The 26,859-nt window shown below is 36.6% G+C and overlaps 1 protein-coding gene across 1 annotated transcript in view; it reads right to left on the reverse strand.

Moving 5' to 3' along the window:
- Positions 1-1,765: 1,765 nt before the first annotated feature.
- STK24 (serine/threonine kinase 24) overlaps positions 1,766-26,859 on the reverse strand; it is a 52,599-nt gene continuing 27,505 nt past the window's right edge. The window contains exons 3-8 of the mRNA XM_010578336.1: positions 14,826-14,882; positions 11,751-11,859; positions 11,481-11,638; positions 4,559-4,744; positions 4,166-4,311; positions 1,766-1,916 (exon numbers count right to left, since the gene is read on the reverse strand). Coding sequence (XP_010576638.1) covers positions 1,766-1,916; positions 4,166-4,311; positions 4,559-4,744; positions 11,481-11,638; positions 11,751-11,859; positions 14,826-14,882 — 807 coding nt within the window. The remainder of the gene's footprint in view (positions 1,917-4,165; positions 4,312-4,558; positions 4,745-11,480; positions 11,639-11,750; positions 11,860-14,825; positions 14,883-26,859) is intronic.

The raw sequence follows: 26,859 nt of genomic DNA on the forward strand, positions 1-26,859 counted from the left end.
CAAGTTTACGTCCATCTTTCCAAAATATTACTGGGACAGGAAACATGTATTTCTTGGTCTAAGCCGATTCTTAAATCATCCAAAGAGAGAAGCACCCATTTTAATCATGTTAAGCTTTCAATAAATTATAAAACATCAGAGATCAGAATTGGAGGGGGAAGGTAAATGGATTCACTCAAGTTATTGGGCAGCTCTCCTGAGGGTCCCAACTCATCCATTCAGACAAACTTGGGAAATCCAGTTTTAACCAATCATAAGAGGAATTAAAATCTCATTAGAAACATATTGTTGAAGAGCCATCTTCAATAGTTAGCTATCAAATTGAGAGGGTATTTTAAGTGAATACAATGAATGACTTAATGATGTAACAGAACGTATTTCTTGTAGTATTCAAACAAGAAGGAACTATCTTTTCAGAAGCTGACTAGCTCCAAAAATAGCTTTATTCATAAGGGATACCTACTAAGCTACGGAATAGTTCAAACTCCTCTTTAGGGGGAGATCCTACCATTCATTTTTTTCCCCACTCATTTTCTGGAAGGAGTGCTAGTCATGATAACACACTAGCTGAGTATCATCCTTGGAATAAGAGAAAATTCACCCAGATGTGACCCATCAACAAATATTCTCTATGAATATTTCTTTCTCTCCCTCAAAGAAAATGAAGTGTCTACCTCCACTGTTAGAAGTCATTATGACCAAGAACAACAGCAACAGCCCAAGGAAGCAGAACAGAAGGAAAACAAAATGCTAACTAGGTGTATAAAGGGCTCTGAAACCTATCTCCTAGGACAAAAAATATGACTGTTGCTGTCGTGACAGCAATAGGATCATCTCTAGCATTCACAAAAGAAGTGCCCAGTGGAAAGCCTGTCTCCACATGGTCACTTTCAGCTTCAATTGCAGCATCAAGTCTTTAAGGTTCCCAGTTCCAGGAAGGCCCTGTACCAGGCTAACAGAAACTTGACACCGAAACATTGGGCTGATGAAAGACTGGCGTCAGTTTTGGAATCCCTAATGGAAACAAACTAAGATTGAAGCTCCAGAAACTCTTTCAAGCTGGCCAGGATCAACTGAGAGGAGAATCAGGACATCTGGCATCCAGAAGTGACCTTTTAGCACTAAAGATGCTGACTGGGCTTCATGCTTAACAGCCCAGAAAGCAAGAAACACAATTGCTTGCAGACTTCTTGGCACTGATTTTTACTGAATGACACAGTGTCGGCCTGGTAATCCTCTGCTTTAATTTGAGGTGTCCTATCTAAAATTTTACCAAGCTGTGGTTAGAGACAGTATAAGGGAGACACCTGCTCAGGGTGATCTTTTTCAAAGTAGCAATCTATGATTAATCATTGCCATGAGTTTTTTCTAGTACCAAGCAATCCAACCTGGGTGGTATAGATTCACAACAGCTGTGGACTCCTGGATTCAAGGTTGCATTTAAAGCCTCTTCAAGCAGAGATTCTGAAATTTATACCCCTGATCTCTTCTTGCATAGCATTTAAAAGAACAGGAAATTGAGTGTTTGTTAAGAATATATTCCTAGCCTAGGCAGTTAGAAAATCTCTTATGAAATTTGGCCTTTTGAAGTAATACAAAATGCTGGGTTTGTAGGTACCACCAAAAGGCCATACAGACTATTGTCCTGGTTTCAGCTGGGATGTAGTTAGCTGTCTTCCTAGTAGCTGGTACAGTGCTATGTTTTGAGTTCAGTATGTGAAGAATGTTGATAACACTGATGTTTTCAGTTGTTGCTCAGTAGTGTTTAGACTACAGTCAATATTTTGAGCACCTTATTTCTTTGCAACTCCAAAGGCTGGGCTGCTCCATTCTCTAGATTCTTGGGGTCTTTTTCTCTTATTGTAAAGATCCACTCTCCTGAATCACTCCCACCTGAAGCCTGACCATCTGGTTCACTTCAAGGGAGGGGAAAAAAAATTAAGAAGTTCTATTACCTACTCCTTATTGTCCATGTTCATTCAATATACATGCTAAACATAAAAACTGCAGTCAAGACCAAAATCGGGATTCTGTTGTGCACGTCACTAAGTATAAAGACAAGTATGAAAAGTGAGGCAATTAATCTTTTGGGGAAATTAAAAAAATGAAACCAAGATACTTCACTAAATGTTAAATTAACTTCAAAAATAAAGAGAGGCATTACAGATTGAAAACATTCTCCCAAGTTACATAAAAAAGTAACATGACGTGTCCTATTGCTATCTGAAAACTGTCTTTAACAGAGTACCTCAAATCATTAGGGAAGGGGGGATGGGGGAATTAGAAGACTTAATTCACTTTTTTTGCCTAGAAAAACAGCTAAGACACTAGCTTAGAATACTTTTGAGGAAGACAGGTCATCCCCAGCCCAATGGCAAGGTAAATTTCCCACTTCAAAAAAAATTTGACTAAAAAAGTACAGGTACAGCATGGTTTTTACAAACTACATCACCTAAGTCAATCTTTCGCCTCATTTTTGTGGATGGCATAGTGATTTTTTTCTGTAACTCCTGCTAAGTTAAAAGACCAAAAATATTTATGCTGACACTAATCAGTCACTGCATTACATTTCTCCTCTCACTACCATATGTATACTCCTGTAAGTTCATTTCTTTCCGATCTGTGAATTGAGAGTCATTTGCAGGAAAAGCACCGATTAAAAGGGCATCTAGTGGCCATTGTACAAAAAGTATTTTAGCGCAGCCTACCAAGTCAAAAAGCATGTGATCAGTGTAAGAAAATTCTCCAAGATTTCTGCTTGAAGTCACATAGAACTTCTGGCTGTCACTGAAAGAGGTAGGTCTACCTTCCTTGTATACATTAGCTCTAGTAAGTTCATCCAACAGAAAAATATTTATCGATTTGGAAAGTTAGAATTCCAGCATGCCAAACCAACTCACCCTTTTACCACATCTAATACAAGAGCTGCTGTGGAAGCAAAGGAGGGGAAAGCAGGCTTAGACAGAACACTAAATTGTCTCAAAATAGCTATTCTAGTTCCACTACTCTCCCATGGCAAACTATCAAAGCTGGTCTGATATTCCACAGGAACAATGAACTGTAACCTCAAAGTTCAGTTAGTAATTGATCTGAGACCAGTTGTAGGACTAGTAACTTACCTTCCAAAGCAGACCTGGTTTTGGGCTGGAACTGTGATCACTGGAAGGCATGAAGCCATTAATAATGTAGGACAAGTATACAGCTGTAATGGCAGCCAAGAAATCATAACAAGCCTGATGCTTGCCATTAGCACACAGACTGGAATTGCAGAGAATAGTCGCGTTTTCTTTCTTATAAGGAATTTAATCCATTTGTGAATAAATTGTGGCAATCCCTTCACTTGATTTTCAGAAGTGTGTAATCTGATGATACCCACTATTTTCAAAATTACATTTAGACTAACAAAGTTAACTTTTTAACTGAGTCATAACTATCTATAACTGGGTTTCCTGAGGAAACAAACTCATGGACCTACCAAACAGCTCCATCAAAATTTGAAGGAGAGAAGTAAAAATTGGAAAGGAAAGAAATCTGGAAATATTTACACCACTTCTCCTTTTTTAATAAATAATTTGACATTTCATGACTATCATGCTGTAATGGCCCAACCTTCCCGGAAGGATAGAAAAAAACCAAACAAACAAAAAACCCTCTTATAAAAAAAAAACCTAGGTAATATGGTTTGTACCCCAAAATCCCATTATCATGGAAGCACTGTCCACTAACCCTATCTTATATGCAAGGATATGCTTCTGCCTGTTTACTCAGCCAAAACGAGGCACAGCCTGCCACCAAGGAGACAGCTCCCCTCCTTAGGTGGCCATGTGAATGCCCAGCACAGTGCACATGCACACTGCTACTTGGCCATGCAGGGTGAGGACTACCTTCTGCTCACACAACAGGAGTAACAGTTGGCCTTATACCTAGGAAAGACCCTAGACCCTATGTAAAAGAGAAAGTAGTATAGAATGGGCCAGAAAAAACTGTTCTCAGTGACTGTTATTTGCACAAAATCCCTTGCAATACTGAAATCAAGATCTCATTAGTTAACCAAGGCTGCTAAGCTGAAAAGCTGTAAATAACAGAACACAGGAATATATGTGCTAAAAATAACTACTTGGCTCCTATATTTACAAAGGGTATTTTACAAACTCATCGAACTTACGTATCTGAGTCATCAGAACTGGAGTCATCATGACTTTGTTCAGACTTCCATCTCTTGTGCCTATCAATAAGGTCAGTCAGGTAGGAAGTTTTCTTTGAGTTTCGCAAAATAAATTTGTGTTTTAATAGCTCTTTTGCAGTAGGTCTCTTAAAAAAAAAAAGATTTTTTTTTTACTGCATTTGAGAGTGTTAAATGACTCATTATAAAGAGATTAAGAAATCCAGACTTCAGTCTTGATAGAAATGAGATGTTAAATACATACAGTATCAGAAAAAAAAAAAAAGCCCACAAGTATGTTGCCCCATATTAGAAAAGCTGAACTGCACTTATTCATGTAATTCATGTAAACCAGTCAAGTTCTCTACTATACGTTGACAAATAGATGACACTTACAAAGCTTGGGTCCTTGTTTAAGCAGGCCTCAACAAATTCTTTGAGGGATTTACTGAAGTTTCCTTCCAGTGTTGGTGGATTGTTCTTCGGAATGAGGAACAAAACCTTCATTGGATGTAATTCGGAATGAGGTGGCTCTCCTTTTGCAAGTTCTATGGCTGTTATGCCTAATGACCAGATATCTGCCTGTAAGAAACAATGCTTTTAAGATTAGGTTGGAGAAAGAAGAGAAACAGTATTGCTTGCTGTCGTGGTTTAACGCCAGCTGGCAACTAAGCACCACACAGCCGCCTGCTCACTCCCCCCCCCCATCCTTCGGGGGGGGGGGGGTGGGGAGAATCGGAAGGGTAAAAGTGAGAAAATTTGTGGCTTCACATAAAGACCATTTAATAATTGAAATAAAATAATTATAATAAATTGTAATGAAAATAACAAAGAGAGAGAAATAAAATCCAAGAAAGACAAGTGATGCAAATGAAAACAATTGCTCACCACCAACCGACTGATGCCCAGCCAGTCCCCAAGCAGCAGCCCGCGGCCCACCTTCCCCCTAGTTTTATTGCTGAACATGACGTCGTATGGTCTGGGATATCCCTTTGGTCAGTTGGGGTCAGCTGTCCCGGCTGTGTCCCCTCCCAACTCCTTGTGCCCCCCCCAGTCTTCTCACTGGTGGGGTGGGGTGAGAAGCAGAAAAGGCCCTGACTGTGTAAGCCCTGCTCAGCAATAACTAAAACATCCCTGTGTTATCAACACTGTTTTCAGCACATATCCAAAACACAGCCCCATACCAGCTACAGCGAAGAAAATTAACTCTATCCCAGCCAAAACCAACACACTTGCAAAGGTAAATTTTAAACCTTTACTGTAAATTATTTCACATATAAATTGTTTTTGCTATCATGGTCTGGTTTATGTGGTTAAGCACATAAAATAAAGTACACAGAGTTCCTTGGTCATTTTTACTCTATAGCCTAAAGCGGTTCTACTTACTAGAGTTTTAAAATTTTTTAAATCAATACTATTACACCGACAGTTATAACTGATCTTGAAACACAAATATTTTTAAAAAGCAATGGTAGATTGTTATAAAATAGCATTTTATCCACCATATTTGAGTACACTTTGTAAATGTGGGGGAAAACTCAAATATTGGCATAAAGGAAAAAGTTATGCACAAGGTTCAACAAGCATCAGGTAGCACCATCAGAAATCTAATACATTAGAATGTAATTTTCCTGGGGTTTAACACTGTCTTATATATATCATTCTTATTCACAGACTAGAGAAATGCAGTCTAGAACAGTATTATTCAACTTTTTCAACCCAAGATTTCAACCAGTTAAGTATTTGGTCCAAGTAGCTTCTGAAATATTGACAGCACTTTTCTACCTGATCTGCTTTGTAGACCTTCCCCTGTGAGCCACGTCTTGTAGGCCAAGAAGGCCTGATGTAAATCAAACTTCTCTAAGTCATGCACGTGCAAAATGCAGATCCAAAGGCTCACTCCCACGTTAGAGGGACAAATCAAGTAATGCAGCAGAGACGAGTGCTAGATCTGCTACCATTTAATTTCACTGATGAGTTGGATTCACATTGTTATGGGGTGCCACGATATGTATATTGGGTTTTTAGGGAAGATTACTTAAATACATTTGTTTCATAGGTTTTCATCATCAAAATGGCTACTCTTTCTAGAGAACACTATCTTCCTAGATCCAAATCCTAATGCCAAATCTGCCTAAAGTAATGCATTGTAATTCTCTACGTTCTGCTGAAATAGCAGACCTAAAAGTCAAAAGAATAGATGAATAAACCCCTCAGAAAGGCAAAAGAAAAACATTTTCACAGAAACATCTGTTCCAAAGGACAAGATATGAATTAAAAATATTTATGTTTTGGTTTTTTTCTGTTTCTTCTGAAGTGAAAGAAGAACAAAGACTTATTCTCGGGAAAATAGGAAAGTTCTGAAGTGAGCTGTCTGGTTTTAATCCCAAATAGAGCATTTGGATCTTCACTGTGCTGTAAACAGATCTATTTCCAGGTACTGGATAGAGTAGAGATTTCATTTATCACTGCTGTCCTTACTTAGCGTCCCTCTAATCCATCTGTCCCTGCTCAGTTGATATGCTAGGTTATCTTTGACTAACTCATACAGGACTACAGGCTGATCACGGCAATGTATGCATCCATTCCACTATCATAGCTACGTTGCCTGACTAAAAAGCAGCTCCTTCTTCCTTGTTCAGACAGTATTCTATTGTTAAGAGCTTAGTTACTTAATTTTGCAAGTAAGTATGGAAAAAAAAAAAACTGAGTCAATTAGCATACCATTGAATTTATGAAATGACTTTTTGTTAACCCATGTTACAGAACTGCCACCTCACAGTGAGCACAGAGAATTACCATAAGTATATAAGCTCTTGAGTTTCATTTATCTTAATAACAGCATTATCAGCTAAGCTCTCCTCAAGTCTGAGTATAATTGTGGGTAACTTTTTTCTAGCAGGAAAGCTTTTCTGGGTTATAAAGAAAAATGTCACCTGCAAAGATGAGTCTTCATGTTAACAGCTGAGCATTATTATTTCCAATTTACTCTGAATTTCAGTTTCTCAAGGGGAATGTTTTAAAGCCATATAAATGGATAGATTTTCTTCTGCCAGACTTTCAGTCACAGATGGAGCATGTGTATACATAAGTATAAAAAAAAATCAAATTTTTATGTATACATGCACACGCACATATATATACTTCCTTTTTTCCTCATATTTTTATAACTTTCTACTGCTAGTGACCTTCAATGAACAAAAAAGTCCAACAAACCATGGCTGCACACTGAATTCTTTGAAGTCCAAGACAGGTTTTGGAAGCCCATTCCTGTTGGAAGCAGCAAGAATAAAAACCCCGAATTCCTCCAGAACTGTAACCTCTCCTTTCACAGACAAGAAAGGGTCTCAAAACAGGAAGATCAGTACCAATTGTGTGCGTATCCAACTAGGCATTTATAGGACACGCTTGTCTGTGACAATGAAACTCCAGAACAGGCACAAATCAGTCCTCCAAATGGGGAAGAAGCATGACCTTAGAAGTGTTGACATTATCTCATGACTAAGTTTTACCACATTATGATTTTTACAGTTTCAAACCTTGAACAAAAATAATTTTTCCAACTTCAGATGAGAGTCAGCAAATCACTAGTTACTATTTTTTGCAGTACTGCCATAAGCCTTTCCTCTTCCATTCTAATGAGTAAAATTGTCTGACTTTGAAGCTCTTGTAAGTCAAAGAAAACAGGCTATGTGCAAGAGAAAAACATTTTAAAATTAAAACATCCTTTCTATTAGAAGTTATATAGTAGAAAGGACAGAGAACTAGATATGGGAAAACTAAAGCAGATAAGAAGAGATGCTGACTTTCAGATGAAGAAAGGAATCAAAACAGGAGGAAAAAGAACTACTGCCAAAAAAACAGGAAGTAGAAAGAAGGGAAAGTTCCTGTGAGGACATTGTATCAAAGAACAAATAGCTTGGAGAGAAGGAAATAAATGGCATAGCAAAAATTTCAACTTTATTTTTCATTTTCCCTTGTAGTTTATTTTTAAAGTCCAAGTAATCCATGGGGCTGATAAAATCTAGCTGCTGAAGAAACTATCAGCCATGAGGAAAAATAGTGAAATGTCAAAACATGACTATAACAGTCATATTAAAGCTGCCACCTGCTTTTTTTTAAATTTCTTTTCCTTTTTTATTTACCTTTTTCTATCAAGTAAACCTCTTGGATTAGCTACTGACCAGGTTAAAACGCAAATGTTATAGCTAACTTACTCTCTCACACAGGCCATCTGGAAATCCCATGTTCTCAAATATATCAGTCTGAATTATTACTTACAAAAGTCTGATAGATACTAAAATTTCAACAGCTTCTATGTCAAAAATCACAAACCTTGATTACTTTTTAGGCAATAAAGACAAGTGTTGGAACGCCTTGCAAGTATACCTTACAATATATGGTCTGAGAAAGAACAATAGGAATACTTAAGGACAAAACAGTTTGGGAACGGGACTGAATAAAGCAAGAATGGAATGGGCAAATTCTGTATAGAAGTTGAGGAATACACAGGTCTCATATGCATAAAGCAGTCCAAGAAGCCTCACATAATCTTGAGAGCACACTATTGGGAGCATAGATTGGGACTTGGTTTGACATTGTTAAGTTTCACATATATTAAAAGAAAAATAAACAAAATGTATCCATTTGTCAAATCCTGAATTAAAACAGCGTTTTTAAAAAATGCACACATTTTTTATCCATTAAAAAAAATCTGCTTCTCTATCATAGCAAAAAAGATGAAAGATATTATGTACATACATTCCCGTAACATACGTTTGGGAAAAAAATAAAGACTATATTCAAAATCAACAGCTTATGTTAAGTATTCATTATTTTTACACAAGAGACTTTAAAGTGAATGTTAAAGCATTATAAACTAATGCAAAAACAGTAAAGATAAAAAGGTTTTGGTTAAAACAGTGTAAGTGCTTCACATAAGAAATTCCTCAGAAGTTTGTCTCTTCAATTCTGAAATCTGTGTTTGACAGAATGGTTAACTCAGAAGCATATCTGAATTCAGAGGAGATGTAACTATATCTTAATATCCAAAACTGCTTCAAGTAGAAATCAGTATACTAGAATAATAGTTCTTGCTTGAGTTTTGTTGATAATTTAGTGTAAGCCATGGTCAGTAAATCCACCAACTGCCCATAATTTTAAGGCAAGTGATAATAGTGCTGAATCAACAGGAGACCTTAAGCTTCATAGCAGTAACTAGCAATGCTGGACCTCAAGATGCATCTGCCTTCCTTTAGCCTGGTTAGTAGTTTTATGTCATAACTTAGATTTTGCTTTGCCTTGCACAGCTGTGCTATTTCAGCAGCCAGCATGAGCAAAGGTATCAATCCAATCAGAAAAGAAGCAATAATTTAACAGTTGGTGTGAGGCATACAGTAAATGAGGAAAGACGCAGATGAACTGCATGAAAGAAGTAGGTGAACTATGCCCAAGGTAGTGTTACAGAGCACTTTCAAGCTTTTATAGGGAACCCATCAGCATGTGGGAAGTAAGAGGATTCAACGGGGCAAAGAACAAAACTAGGTAACACAGCAACTACATAATGGAAATTGCTTGCACTTCACTGGGACTATGCTATGAAGAGGACAGTCCTGCCTAACACCTCTCAAGCATGGCCAGCTTATGAAAGGAAAATGAGGTTAGCTTTGGACATCTGTGTTCTCACATTTGCTTAATACTATCTTAAAATAAACAGGCCTTCTCAAGTGGTTGTTGTGCAATGACAGTAAAACTATTGTCTGTAAAATTTAGTCCGGTCTCTAAGTGCCAGAAGGCTCACAGACACAAGTAAGTATCTCTAGTTCATCCAAAAACTTGAGCTCTGGCCTTCTAGGGAAGTCATCAAGTATCTAATACCTTTTTATGTCCACATAACATTGTGGACTGAAACAGACAGAATTCAAAACCTGCGGACTGAATCATGCTTTGTCCAAGTGAAGATCATTCCCAGAAGCCAAATCTCAAAAAAAAACCAAAACAAAACAAACAAAAAAAAAAACCCAAACCAAAAAAAAAAAACCAAAAACAACCAAACCAAACCAAAAAAAAACCCCCAAAACAAAAACCCAAACAAAAAAAATAACCACCACCCACAAAAACAAATATGGTTTACTCAAACTTCAAATGGGGAATTTGGGGTCATTTAATGTTCTAGAGGCTCTACAGAAAGATATAATATAGGGAAGGAAGTAATACTACAGTCTAGGCCGGAGTCAGTATTGGCAAGTTCCTTACATGCGTCGGAGTGGAAAGAAACACACCAACCTGTCTCATTGCATGGAGATGTGACCAATCAACAAATCACTACAAGGGCATCAGAGGAGATGGACAAGAAAGATGAGCTCAGGGAAGAACATAAGGAATGACCGCTAATTATCATAAAGAAAGCTGATCTCATCTCAACACAAGTGGGCCTTGAGGGTGACCTTTGTTTCAGATATACAGCTGCACCAGTGGGTCACTGGGTTGTGCAATGGGGAGGGGAAGGGAGGGGCAGAGCAAGGAGGTGTATATGTAGCTCAGCCTAATAGAAGTATAAAAACCAAGTGACCAACAAGATGAATTTTGAAAAGAGCAATAGGCTTGAGCTAGCTTCAATGCATATATTCCTTCCTCGCAACTGGGGACACCACCCAGTGCCGTGGTGGTGAGCATATATATGGAGACCAATAACGGGAATTGTGTTTCTGTTGTGATCCAACTGTATATTACAATTGATATATTGTGCTTGTGTTGTGATTTCAGTACGTGGCTGTACCACTCTGCTAAATCAAAATCCTGTGCAATGTAAATATCTACAAATAAGTACATTTGACATTAAACCCTCCCTGTACAGAATACGTAAAGAGTGTGGTCAGAGAGTAGCATTGACCAATGCAGCATATTCTTCCACAGATGAATAACAGCACTTTCACACACTTTCACACCTACCAAATCCATATTCTTCAACAGTGTTGCTATTTTTTTTTTTTCTAAAAAAAAGTGGAAGCATATTAACATTTTGTATATATTTGCTCTCTTCTACTTTTAAACAACCATCAAGAATACTCATCAATTGCACGGTCAATATTGTCATATTTCTTGCTATCTGGATGGGCTTAAAACACTAGGAAACTTATGGTCTGGATATAATTAAGAAAAGCGTCTTTCCTTTCCAACAGCTTTTAGCTGCTATGTATCATCTAAACGTACACCTGTCTAGACACAGCCAAAGTTATTAGCTACATTCTGAAGACCAACTTATGTAATTCAAGTTAAAAGAGGAAGGGACTTTGGCTAATGCCTTGAAATACATTACCTTCGAATCATATGCTGATTGCTTTATTACTTCAGGTGCCATCCAAAATGGTGTTCCCACAAAGGTATTCCTCTTTATCTGTGTATCTGTTAGTTGTCCTGCTACTCCAAAATCTGCTAGTTTTACTTCTCCTTGTTCAGACAGCAATACATTAGCAGCTGGAATAAAGAAGAGGAAATAGCAGAAATTAAATTTGACAATGGAAGGGTGTTCATTTACATTGCATGAGCTCTTCTAATATTATTACAGTACAAATAAAAAGCAATTTACCTTTAATATCTCTGTGGATTTTCTTTTCTGAATGCAAGTAATCGAGTCCTTTGAGTATCTCCCTCAATATTGTAGCAATCTGGGTTTCGTCGAGTGAGCCAGGTTCTAACTAGGAAACGCAAGAAATATTTATATATATACACACACGCGTGTATACATACACACACACATATAAAGCAGAAACAGAGAGAACAGAAATAACATTATGACTATAAAAAGAATATAAAATTCCTTCTGTCACACCTCAAAACTTCTAATTTGCTAACTTCGTAACACGAGATACAACCCAGAACATTCTTTAAAAAAATACATAGTTCTAAACTAAGTGGCATTATGAACAACAGGCAAAGAAATACTTCATTTATCTATAACACTTTTAAAAGTTTGTTAAAAGCTCCATAAAGACACAGTTTCAAGTAATTGCTTTGTGGTCAGGTCATACATATATACACTGCATCTGAAAAGCATCTACATGGTTATCTGATTACTAACATCACACTGAACTTACATGTGCAACTCCACAGGCCCTATACGCACCCAAATCTCGAAGTCTGAGAAAGAAATTAAGGCATATATGGTATCACATATCCTATTGCTATATACTGCAAGGGATTTTGTGAAGCTCTGTAAAACACAACTCAAACTGCTAGGCTGACAGAGCATTGCATATTAAAAAAGTTAGCTTTTTTCATATAAAGCTGAAGGTATAAATCTGCAAATTGTTAGAATCAAAGGTTCCAAGTAATTTAATTCTTATCAGAGAAACAGCAGTAGTAGAAGATCTCAGAGCTCTCTATAACTGATACAAATTCTAAAAGTGAGTATGGCACTAACTCTAAAGGGACAGAGGAAACGTCACTACTCAGAGAGGCTCCTTAACCAATAAGGCCATTTTGAGAGAGAGACGGTAACTTTGTGGACAACAATTAAGACTGGAAATATTCCAGTATTCTAGTTTACTCCACAATAGCAGTCACTGAAACACAGTCAAAAAGTTATCTCTCTGAAGCTTCACTCTGTAAGAAAGAAAGCATTGTGGATAAAACTTTTCAGATAAAAATTATAATATTACATCCCTCAGAAATCCTCAGCTAATAGGTAGGAACAGAGGTGAGATTTCATGTAATGCAGATAACATATTTGTTTTACCTTTGTAGCTTTACTTACAATATTTTTTGCTTTTCTTTAGTTTTAATAATATACATGATATTGCCATCCCCTCAAACCCACTAAGACGTTGCCCCAGCTAGGCTGCGAGCACCAGTTCAAGACTTGGTAACATGATACAGCACATCTAATGGGGGAAAATTTCTTTTGTCAGATGTTAGCTCACCTTAGTGAGGAGGAGGTTAGTGAAAACAGACTTAAGGCTGAGAATATTAGCACTTGTACCTCAGCCACCAACCTAAGTTATATTCAAAATTGAACAACAAAATATATGCAATTGCATTAAATGTACTTTCTTTTGTGAGCCGTGATTTTCAAAAAAGCCAGTGCATATTCAAGTACAGAAAACACCAGGCTAACATGACATGTATACACTTCGAACATGGAATTCAAGGTTCCCATTCAAACTTTCCTCGAGTATGGAAACATGATAAAGTGTGCCAGTTGTCCTACCAGATTCCAGCTGAGAACCATAATATGCATGTTAGAACTAGGAAAACACGCAGCAGAACATAAATTGAAAACGAATGAAAGACAAACAAGATGCTTAATATGCACTTACATGATGATTTCAGTTCTGTGACACAATTTCTTCAATAACATTTTAGGATGTGACCAAAGACTTTGTACTATTTTTAGGCAACAAACTTGGGGAATAAACATGTGGTCATCACGAAAGTGAAATGTGTGTGATTAAAAAAAAAAGAGACAAGAAAATGTGATAACATCTGTTTTCTTTCTGCTCTTTCATACTTTTCTGAAGCACGAAGAAGGTATAATTAATTTATAAAAGCAAACCCTGTTTCTAATGGCTCTTTCATCAGGAAAAAACTATCGTAACAATAAACAAACTTTTTTTCAGCATATCTTTATCTGGAACATGATCAATTTTTACAGAACCACAGAACTTCTAACAGGATGTGGAAACTAAAGATATCAATGGGTTCCAAAAGGTAATTACAATTAAAATATGGCAGCACAACTGCAGGAAGCCTGCATTTACTACCTCCTCCTGTCTTCCAGATGTCACCAGCAGAATCCCTCTACACTGGCCTTCTTCCTTTTGCTCTTTCCTCAAGCATTTACTAGTTGCCCCAGTTGAGAACAGCAAACTTTGCTACAGAGACATTCCATCTCAATTGGTATGACAATTTTCACATACTTAAAACATGCATTTTTATTTCTATAATAGTATTTTTTAAATCCACAATAAATATAAGATGGTTTGTGATTTTGTTGGGTTTTTTTAATAGCCAAAATGAATGGACAGCAGCCAGGCATGGAAATCATAATCTGCACCAAACCTTTTGAATTATGATTCAAAACTGGGTACTCCATCCCAGATGCAGAATGCGGCACCTGCTCTTGTTAAATTTCATATGATTGGTGATTGCCCAGCTCTCCAGTCTATCCAGACTTCTCTGTAAGGCCTCCATATCCTCACGGGAGCCCACAGCTCCTCCTATTTCTTTGAAATATATTTTTTAATACCAGCCTAAACTGTGTTTCTGTCTATTTAGACTTCAAATAGGGAAACTTTCGTTTGTTTGTTTGGGGGTGGGGGGTAGATACATTAAAATGTATATACTAGGAGGAGTTGTGGTGGCAGAATTAAGAGACAGAAAAAACTATTTGCAGCTACTAGTGCTCTCTGGCTGACTGAAGATTAGCACTGCAAGATGTTTATATCCTGCTACCAATATTATGTTGCTTAGTTCCCTTCCATCTATACAAATAGTCAGCTTTGCCTCATGGAAAATAACATTTTCCTGGCATTGACAAATACTTTTTCTCCTTTACTAGAAGCAAACATTGTCATAGCCAAATGACATATTACAGTTTCCAGAATTGCAAGATAGGAAAATAATTGTGAGGTAAAATAATAAAAATCATACATAATTTACTTACTAGATCAAGGGCAGAGCCTCCACCCAGATATTCCATTATTATCCATAATTTTGTATCCTGCAAAACAAAAGCAACAACAACAACAAAAAAGAGTATTAAGTTAAAAAAAAAAAATCAGTTATTAAGTTAATGGGACTTGTTCCATTCTTTTTGCTGAAGAAAGAATCTACAGTTTTGAAAGGCCACTAACGTTTAGCAGTTCCTCCAAAATGTCTTTGGATTAATCTTTTAAGATATATTATTTTTAGTCCCATCTGATAAGGAATTAATTTAGTCTATCACAAGCTATTTACGCAATTGTATGTGTTCAAGAAAGTTTAATTATGTTCCTCTAAATTAACAAGAGGAAAGCTACTTCACATTTACCAATGGGTAAGAGCACAGATATTAGAAGTTCATTACTTCCAAATAATTGACGCATACTCTTAATGTCACACTCAAGCTCATTTCATGGTACCTCTTTTTTGTACTGATATTAATACTACTAGAATATAGACAGTATCCAGGGAAGAAGAAACTTTAATCCCAAAGAGTCAAGTAGCAGAAGGAAACCTCTTGCCTTTATGCCAACTAGAACTGGACAAGTATTCTGAGCCTGAGTTCACCAGCATATTAACTCCCAAAAGCCACCCACCTACTTGTTCTTATCAGACTCCTTAGTACATTTTGCAAAAGTATCTTCTGAGACAAGAAAGAGACAGACAGGGGCCACTCAATGAAAATGGAGGAGAATAAACTTACATTTTAAAACTCTGATTATAGACATTCAGAATACCAAATAATAATTATATTACATAAAATATGTTCCCTTTCCTTAGAAAAAATGTCTTGATTTTGTTGATTATCTTTATTTGTACAGATACTCCAAAATACTTTCTTCAATTAGCCTGACTCCTGTCTAGGTTGACTTTAATTTAAAATTTATTCTTGGCATCTCTGCGTTGTTTCATTTTCTTGAACAGTCATCTGTCTGACCTAAGGAAGAATACCAGTAAGTTTTCTCCACTAATGCTTATGCATCTGATATATGGTATAGAATTTTGGACAACTGTGTTCAAGAAAGATGAAGCAAACTAGTAATAAAGATTATTTATGATTACTATAGCAATTTGTTAGCTTTAGGTAGTAAAATAAAAGCTAACAACAACAACAAAAATCAAGCTACTATATTCTCAAGAGAAACCTTGATACATATTATAGGAATGTTTAACACAAGATAAACAATACACTATACTAAGAAAGAGACTGGACCCAATCATTTCTTTCCACTGTTTGCAGCATCTTACTCCCAAATACACTAAGAAAAGCAGTTAGTCCACCTTTTCCTTGCAGTACCAGCCTTGAAACATGTTTTAAAGCAAGGCCATAAATCGACCAGATAGATATTCAAATGAAATTGCTGTGTGGAACATATGGTGGGTTTTATTTTAGCTTTTATGATTAAGTTATATTATGGTTTGTTAGTTTTAACTCTACATACTAAACATTCACAAGACTTCTAGCATAAAAATGTAGGGATCTCTCAGAGCAAGGAGCACATAAATAGCAACAATATTTATTTACTTTATCCTGCAAAATAAAACCTAATGCAAAAATAACAGCTCACAGCCAGGGCCCATAAACCCAAATACTCATCTATAAAGCCAGATTAAAATTTTTTAGAAAAGTAATAAATGTATTGCAGAACATAACTTTTTCTAAATCCCCTTAGGGATTAGAAAATTTTATCCCTTAGTACTCATTTAAGCCTTTTAGTCATTATTATAGCTGTAGTTCCATCTGTATGTGTCCCTTCTCTGGTCTCACAATGCACCTTCTGTAGGGAAATGCACACAGCCCTCCCCACCTACCTTCAATTACAAAAATTGCACTATTTTTAGGTAAGACCCTGAATTAGAGTTCCTTCACCATCCACTATTTTTAACACACAGGTCCAGCTAAATTTAGATACCTTTCTTCAGGAGTCAACTAATATTATTTGACAAACACAGTCTCGTTAAAAATATTTTTAAATAGCCAGAACACATTTTTTAGGGAGAAAAAGTAATTTTAAAATGTAATCTATCTTAGTATCTACCTAAAGCATATTGATAACGCTTACTTTCTGCAGACACCACAAATATCCCAAGAATTATAGCTTATCTTGAGTCCCTTATAGTACTGAAATACTTGTTTGCTGCTAAGAGTTTCTCAGATTTTGCCTGTCCCTTCAAGGCTCCAGATCCTAACAGTTCCAGAACAAGTAAGCTTCTGAGAAGCATCTTATAGTAAGTCATTTCATCTTCAGAGATCTTCCCAAACTTGATCAAAATTTTATATACATATTTTGCTTCAGCCTCATAACGTTTTAAATCTGCATGAAATTCCCTGAATATTCAAATTTTGTGTGCCTGCAAAATTAAATTACTATTAAAATTAAATGTAAAACGCAAACACGTCAAGTGTATTGCTGCTTTTTATTTCAAAGGAAATGCCTGGGTAGGAAAGAACAAGGTAGAACAAATGAAGCCCCTGATCGTCTCAAAAATAGGGGGGAAAAAAACAACCAAACAAAAAAAACCCCACCTCACCAAGAAGTCAATAAGAGATGCATCTTCCCTTTTCCATCATCTCAATTACCTTGTGGATTTAAAGAGCTAACAACTTGAAATAAGATACCACTTCCCAAAAGATAAATTCTCTATAAAACTAGCTACTAAATTCTCCAGCTGAAAATTAGAAATTAGAGGTAGCAGGAAAGAACTAAAAAAACCACGTTTAATAATATTATTTTAATTACATAGTTACACAATCATGTAACACAATTATACAGCTACAAATTATACAATTCATAGTCTTTTTAAATCAATATTTATCCTTTTCAATTCTTTTCCTGGTTTGCTCAGTCTTTGCTCCTGAAAACTGCTTGGAGCCACATGTCTGAATCTACAATATAAAAGCCATGGATCCAGTAAACTCAGTAATACTACATTTTAAAACAAGTAAACCATGGAAATGCAATTAGGGAACACACACATAACTGTATCTGTATCCCAGTGGGAAGCTAAGCAACAGCAATCTTATTACAATTATGGCATCTTTATATCTGTAGCCCAAGATTCAAAGTAATTTTTAATTCCCTATGGTTCCTCCTCCTCACCACAGAAACATTATTCAACTTCATGGACGTTTTCAGGGTTTTTTGTAAGTTTTCATCATTCATATGAAGTATCTGAACAGATGTAATTACTATTGCAGTTTATCTTACTATCACTTTTAACTAATTCTTGCTGGAATTTTTTTTTTAGCTTACTTATTTAAAATCTGCATACATTGCTTAACAAGAAAAAGCAAAGAAATGCTTTTGGTGAGACAGTTTTAAGGACTTGCTTAATACATATTCTACCTTAGAGCCAGTAACCTATATATACTTACTTTATGCCTTGTAACAACAGCACAAGGCAAGTAAAGCACTACTATCAACTGACTTTGGCATCACCAGAGCAACATGCCTCCTTCTTTCCTTCCTTCCCAAGTATCTCTGGCACACTTCACATTCCCTAACACCTACTGTCACTTTCCTTTTTAAAGCTGCCCAAATTCTTTTTTTGCTTGTAATTCTCACATTCTTCTGTATATATTCCCCACTTTTCCTCTCAAATAGAACACCGAAAGCACTATATTTTTTTCCATAGCCTAGACTAGTAATTATACATTACACATAATCACTTACATTTTCAAGAAGATACTATGCTTATATACTGAGACTAGCAACATTGAGTACTCCATTTTAAGATCTGAAATAAGACCAGTTTTCTTCTTTTAAGCATCAGTCACAACATAGCACTGAATTTTCTTCCAAATACAGTGAAGCCATGGTGAGTCATCAATCCAAATTTAGGATTATTATTTCTTTATAAACATAGATGAGCACATTAATAAGGGCACATGGAACATTTCGTTTTTCACAGTAGGAACAAGAGGTTTTCCTCTGATGCCATGAAACTGAGGAAAGGAACAGCTTTGGAATCCAAAATAAGTTTTGATACAGAAAGGCAGAGTTTCTGTAAATCCTTTCCAAACTAGTTTGCTCTTCTTGAGTTCTGACTTCTGATTTTAACTCTGGAACCACACAAAAATCTTACAACAGCAGCTTTACCTCTAATGAAATATTCTCCATTAAGTAACTATTACACCATGAAATTATTTGTAAAATAAGTGCAGTTACAGCAGGTAAAGAACTTCTAATATGTAAAAATCAAGGACTATACACCAAAAAAAAAAAAAGGCCATCCACCAAAAAACTCCTCTAGAGTCTAGAAGTACATTTTAACCGAAATCAGAGGAGTATAGAAGACATATACAGAAATAAGCAATCAAGATTAAAATTGTTGTTTATAAGTCCTTACGAAGTTAGTAAAACATCTGAATAAACATGGAGAGGCCTATCTTCAGAGATGCTTTGGGGTTTTTTGTTGTTGGTTTGTTTAGGGTTTTTTTACATGAAGAACATGTTCCCACATTTCTTAGCACTGTGATATTATACAGGAGAGATTGACCTAAAGCAATCAAGCCACAGTATGTATTGATGAAAATGTTTCTAAATCACCTTTCTTGAGGGAAGGAGAGGTTGCAGAGGAAAACATAACACAGAGTCACAAAAAAGAAGGACTATAAGGACTCAGAAGTAAGAGCACCAAGTGACCTGTACAGTAATTTAGAATTCAACTAAGAGTCTTAAATCAAGCAAATCAACTAATGCAGTTTGAAAACAGTAGCACAAGAGTGAAGATGTTTGTTTCCAAGTGAAATAAAATCCTCCCACCTATTGTGAGAAAGATAATTTCCCACCTTAAATTTGTTGTGAGAAAGGGTATTTTCCACCTTCAATTTATGGTACACAATTAGGAGCAGAATAGAGGGTATTTATAAATACATATAAAAGGCTTGTTTAGTTCTGGAGACAAGCCATCTCCAAATTCCACTTAGAACCTATATTTATAAGCACTTTAACTTCTGTCAACAACCACAAGCTAGAAATTACATACCTGATTGAAATAACACAACAGATTTGCTAATCAAAATAAGAACTAGCTTAAGTTGATCTATATACTAGAAGTTTTACCATCACTGGATTAGTGGAAAAACCTACAGTACTGAAAAACAGAAACAGAATACCTTGGACAGAACTTCAACTAATCTGAAAAGAATGAACTAGTTCCAAAATTGATATGCATTGCACAGTGTGATGTGTGATACTTTGTTTAATAAAAATTTCAGTTTAACTGGTATATATGCCAAAGTAATATGGGCCAGAAAGAGACTTATATTTCATTACTGGTATAAATTTGCATTAATATTCATACTGATTCTCCAGCATAAGAAACCATATTAAAAAAACTTGAGATACACAATGTATGCAACAGGATGACCTCTCTAAGTTGCATTCCTGCTACAGGTTGTTACCACTCCTCATGGAGATTTGTCTTCTGTTAACTTCATATATAAAAACACCCAGGCAAGTCTGACAGCTGTAGCAACCAGAAGCTTCTCAAATACTTGCACACTGATTCTTAAATGTCTGACTTCAAAAACATGATGCAGAGATCATGGAACTTGTCTTCTAGACCTACTTTAAGCAAACTTGCCCACTGATTCCCTGTTTTGGAAGGAAAGGATTTTTTTTTTCAGGATCTCTTCACACTTACGCTTTTAACGATACATCAGAAGTGCATGCTGCTCGACAAAGCCACCAGGTGGCAGAATCACATAATAGCAAAGATGGTCTCTCAGCACCACCCCCCCAACAAAGAAGGTCCAGCCATGCAAGCCACGGAAGACAGAAGCACAAAACCACCTGTTTAACATGATCTGAAAACATTTATCACTCCAACACCCTTCATAAAAACAGCAAGAAGTTATTAACCAACAGGAAATACACCTTAAGGAATATGATCGCTCATATATCTGAATTCTTCAAAATGCTTTCCTTTCCTCACAATCATCAAGTTCAGCTTCAGGCACCATTTTATTCATTCACCATCTCCTTTCAACACCAAGTCACCATAGTAGTCACTGTCTTGTTCTACAGGATGAAGAATAGGTACAACCTGGCATTTGAGTTCTCATTAACTCACATGGACATCTGTGAGCTTATACGCAGAGATATGATACAGGCCGATCAGAAAAAATTAAGTTTTGTATGATGCCATAAATGATGCATTAAGGCAGTGACAGGAAAAGGCATTTATATATCTGTGGTTCCTGCTCCTCCTGGACAAGCGCAAACCTTTCCACAAGAACAGTAAATATTGACAACTGTCTCAAATCTGAAAACATGTATCAAGAAGTATCAAGACCACCAAAATATTTTAAATGCCCTTTGCCTGGAGCTTATCCTTTCATAAAAAAAAGAATACATACACAAGAAAATTATTATTTTAGGCTTTAGAGAGAAGGCACCTATGAGTTGATGTATTGCCATTAGATCCTTGAAACTCACTGGGATTTGCAAACTCTCCAGCTGTTAGCTGACTGTTCAATTCCTAGGCCCACAGATTAGTATTAGAACAGATACCATTTGCCAGGAGCTCTTCAACAGCACGAGGTGGCTATTACTGTTACTCAGCAAATGCATGGTTTTGGCAAGGAATACATACAGCTCTGCCTCATCACCTCAATTCCTGTCATTTCTTGACCAATTACAAATGTTACCTATATATATTATTGGTTCAATTTAAATCTAATCAGAATGAGACCCAGTGCTGCCATCTGTTAACAGTGCAGAATGAATAGCATACCACTATCTGCTTTTGTTCTATTCTTTCCAATACGCAATCCTTGGACAGGGGAGGTAAGCAATGCATCCTTGAACTTCAAACAGCCTATCCAGATGCCAGTTGGATTGCTCAATGTCTTTTGCTGGATTTTTTTGTTGGATTGCTCAACTCTTTTGACAGACAGAAGGGATGTGACCAGGGGTAGAATTACTGATCGCCAAAGAAAGTTATTTAGACTGCAGTTTCTCCAAAATTTGAACACCATGGGTACCCAATTCTGTTAGTGTAAGTAGTAAATAATCAAGCCCTTTCTACTGCAAACGGACAAACCAATTCTACCACTCCATATCTAGGGTCCTATGACTGTTTAACAGTTATCAAGAAAGGTTATAATGATTTTACAAGCTTTCAGAACTGTCTTCACAGAAGACAAAGTCGGGGGGGGGGGGGGGGATCTTTCAGTGCCAATTCACACCACCTTTCTAAGACAGTATAGTTTGTTCTTAAAGGCAATCTCAGTAAGTACTATTTTTCTTCCGTATCTGATGAACAAAAAGTTCTCCAGCCTTGTTACAAGGAATAAAGAATGCCACCATCATTCCAACACTTTCTACGAAGCATATTGAGTTTCATCATGCAGTTAGTCCTTCACTTGAACTTTTTTTTTGACAATCTATTCATCTGCTAATATTCTCCTGTCTATTTCCACCTGCTACTACAACACAAGCTTGTATAGATTCCTGTATCATTTTATAAAGGGGGAAGCTATTTGCTTACATCATGACAGATTTCATTAAATAAAAACAAACTATAGTATTTCCTAAAGACACTTGTTTCAGAGCATCTGAAAGATAGCATGGAAAGACAACTGTTGGTTTTGAAGAGCAAGAGAAACTAGAGAACAAGGCTAAAGACATCCAGGTTGTCTTAGCCACCAAAGATACCCTCTGGATAAATCATCCTCTCCCTCCCCTTCCCCTTCCCTCATCCTGTCACAACAAATGGTCCATGTTTTAGAGCAGAGTCTTCAAGTACTGTCCAGTGTTCTTAGGTGAAAAATAACTGAAACACCAACAGCTGCAGTGAATTAGCTATCTTTAACTTTGGAAATTAATATCCAGCATCAGGGTTTTGGAGTGTAAGAGGAGCAAAAGCAGATGCTATGACATACAGATTAAGATAATCTATTCATCAAGAAAGGATGAGCAAAAAAATCGAGCCATGCCAAAGCAGATCATCTGGTATACTATTAAAGAGAACAGTTAAAATTGATCTCTCTTCTTAAATGAATGATTGAATTTTACTATAAAGTTTGAGAGGCTCCAAAGAGAAAGAATATTGCTTTGAGTATCAGTTCCCTCCAGGAAAAACTGACAAAGAAATAACTAGATATACCTTTGAAAAGAATTAAGTATTTCTTGAATTCCAGAGCCTCCAAACAACATAACACTTCCCACCCACAACTCAGTCTCTCATTTTATCAGACTGTGTGTCCGTCAACAGATACTTTAGACTAGAAAGCAGTCTAGCAATTCTCAGCCCTGTTTCTACTCTTCCCTGCTGAACTCCTAGAGAAGTAGGCATAAGACTGAATTTATTTAAAAAAAAAAAAAAACAGAAAAAACAAGAACAAACAAAAACACCTCCACTGTCACTGACACTTATAAGGCCACTCAAGTGAAGGAAATAAAAGGTGCCTTTGTTTCCTTCTCATCTGCTCACGGGGAGGGGGGGCAACCCGTTAATAAAAATAATCTATATTTGTGATTTAGCTTGTCTTACAGGAACAGAATGAACCTGGTAAGATTTACAGAAGCTGTAGTGTGCTACTGCTCATTTTGGTGCATTCTGTAATACCTTGTAGAGATAAAAAAGAAGTGTTAGAATTCCCAGAAAAAGATTTGCAGTTTTCTGAAAGTTTCCTTCCTTTAATTTGAATATTGGTTTTGCCTCTTTGAACACAGTAGAAGGGGTATAGAAATAACACATCATGTAAAGACTATATACTAAGAAAAAAATCCAAATTCCTACAGGTGAACAACATAAAACGTGTAGAAGATTACAAAAGAAAATTTTCTAATGAAACTAAGGAAGCTGACTACTGTAAAATAAATCTCAGCATTTGGGAAAAAAAAAAACACCAACCCAAACACAAAAACCAAAAAAAAAAATCCAAACCCATAAAAACCAACAACAACCACCAAATATTTGAACACAGTCAAGCAAAACCCAAGCTAATTTAAATCTATCAACATAGCCAGGACCTGTAAACATTTTAAGTCTGAAGGATCTGCAAGTTGTTCATAATATCCATAGGTAAATCTCTTCCAAAGCTACATAAGTGTAGAATTAGGTGGGATAGTATTTCATAGGACGATCTGCTTCTTTACTGCCTCAACATATTTAAGTTACAATCTACAGAACCTTTGTATTTATATGGTAGAGCCCAATAAGGCGGCTAGATGGCAGTTATTAATAGTACTCTACACAGTCAGAAAGCTCTTACTTAGGTTTAAAGAAGTCAAACTAATAGCTAAATAATATACTCTCATCATAAATGGAAAAAACAAGGCAAAACTTTACAGGACTTAGTAACAGATACAGCTTAAATGGTCTGAGTGCTAACTATGCTCTCCAAATCTGCACCCTTGGGGGAAGAAAAAAAAAGCTGTCCAGCAAACATATAATCCATATCTACTACTGGTCTACTACACGCCCAAATATTCCCATTAAAAAAAAATACCAACAAAACCCAAGAAAGTTCTTCCTTATGATACCAGTCATATTCTTAGTGCGTTTCATATAACATTTACTGGAATAAGAACAAGAAAAGCAAGATCTATAGCTGAGTATTCATACAAGTGACCTGAAGGTAGGTGGGGAAGGGGTGGAAATCACCCCTGAAAAGTCTGCTTTTATTAAAAAAATAAAAATAAGTAAAAAAGCTAACATGGGATTTTTGTGTTTAAACTTCTGATGTCAAGGTAAACTTCTGTTTATTTTAACTTGCTCTTTCTACTAAATAATTACTCCACAGACATTTGGAAGACAAACAGCTGTGCTGCATCTAGGTGGCATCTCTAACAGGAAAAAAAAAAATCCTAAGGACATATTTCCCTCCAGAATGAAATACAGTAATTTGTTTCTACAGAACTTTTCTGGGATAATGCTCGCTAGAAATTTAAACACACAAAGAATTAGGTGGAAATCATCTGGATATTAAGGAATCATTCAGAGATCCATTTTTAAAAAAGGCTTTTAAAACTGTGTGGAGCGAGCAGGGTTTGTTTGGGATCTTCTTCCCCTGACTTTAACCTTAAGGGCCATGAATTGAGAAAAGCTCAACTTCAAACCTCATCCAAAATATGAAAAACAAAATAAGGGGAGGAGGGGAGCATAAGTCTGAGTACAAACCCAGGAAGTATAAAATGTCTTCTTCCCTTACACTGGTGGCACATTCTTAAGCAAATGGACGAGGATTACTGACAGCAATGGACATCTCCATGAATCTTAAGGGGGCTGCAACCAGCTGATGAGGCCTCACAGAGTTCTCAAAAAATTTCATGAAGGAGTGATGAACAGAAACCTTTAGGAGATGGTAATGCTGTACTAAAGAATATTACCATGCTGAGGTGTAGGACTGATGAGAAGTATTTTGTCTGGGGAGCATTTCTGAGGCGCTTACCTCCTTTGAAGTCTCTTGGCGTCAGGATGAATGCTAGCTGTCCTCGGGCTGCCATCCCTTTGAGGGGAGGGAGATACAGATGAGCCCAAATGTTCTCTTCTAAACACAAGTCCTTACTGCAAGCTGGCCAAAAGGTCCCTGCAATCAAAGAAATCATTGTGGTTTTGCATGTGGCGCATTTATGTCCTTTAATCAAGGTTTGTCAGCCATCTAACATGTTCAACCACAAAGAAAAAAATAAATGCTGGGTAGCCAATGCAGAACAGAGACTAAGGAAAGAGAAGAATTGTTCATTCCAGTTTGGACACGATGAACTCCATGAAAAACACAGGCAACATGATTTTTCAGACTAAGCAGAACCACCTCAGTATACAGTATTTTATGCATGTATATATGTTAAAAAAAAAAAAAGCTATTTGCCTTTGGAATCATTTTCCAACACTCTGAAACTCCAGCCTTCTTCAGATTAAGAAACAATATCACATTTTCATTTCTAGACACACATACTAGTCAATGTATTCTACAATCTAATGCAGCAGTCACTCTTCAACAATTACCTCTTACAATTACCACAGCAGTATACAATTAATCCTTAAATGCATTCTTTTTGCCATAAGCTAGTCATAACAGAGCTTGCAGAACCACTTGCTAGGAAAAAAAAACAATGAAAGTTCTGTCACAGTACTGATAAAAGATTCCTTCTGCAGAACATTTAGCAGACTTTTGTGTTTGCATGCCAACATGCTAGAGCCACGAGCTCCATGTTTTCCTTAGTGTGAGTCATCTCTAACAGTGTCCATATTCACAGCCTCTTTGGCACATTTCCTGGGCACATGCCCTTCCACCATAGAAATGGATCTTTATAGCCCAGCTGTCACAAGCCCAGACATGTCATATTAAGCACATGATTTCCCAGAGCTCCAAACCAATGGGCAATCTTGGTTTATAATTCTTCTACCAAAGTATATTATAGTAGAAGCAAGCAGACACATATTTCTCGTATTGGCTGCAAAACCAGTTCCTAGCTAGTAAACACAAGAAACTTATACAACAGAAGAACTGTACACGTTTCACTTCCTAAAGGACTGCGTAACCACTTCTTCAGAACACTAAGTGTACACAACTCCATACTCTTTCTCTTCCCACCTGCCTATGCCCATTTTGCCTCTTCTCGCTTCAAAAAACAGCATTGGGAGACTGAAAAATCTTGTCCCTTACAACCATTATCCTTTTAACTGTTAAATTATTTTACTACCTAGTGGGGCTGACAATAGTCTTCCCCCCCTTCCCTGTCCACCAGGCAAATAACTACTGCATAACCATGCCTATCTAGTCATTACCTATGGGGGAAAAAAAAAAACCTAACTGAAATCTGTGGCAGATCTTTTCCCAGGAAGTCCTTTTAAAGAGACACATGAAGATTAACAAGTGACTTACATGATTCTATGACAATCCCAACATTTCATCTATTCACCTCTTACGGACAGTCACAAAGAAGGCAAGAAACAGAACAATGTAACCCATTATCAAAGCTCCATATGGAACTGAATATTACTGAGAGATACATCAAATGGTTCTTAATAAACTGTAC

Source organism: Haliaeetus leucocephalus, unplaced genomic scaffold, assembly GCF_000737465.1.
Source record: "Haliaeetus leucocephalus isolate CR32 unplaced genomic scaffold, Haliaeetus_leucocephalus-4.0 Scaffold626, whole genome shotgun sequence".
NCBI lineage: Eukaryota > Metazoa > Chordata > Aves > Accipitriformes > Accipitridae > Haliaeetus > Haliaeetus leucocephalus.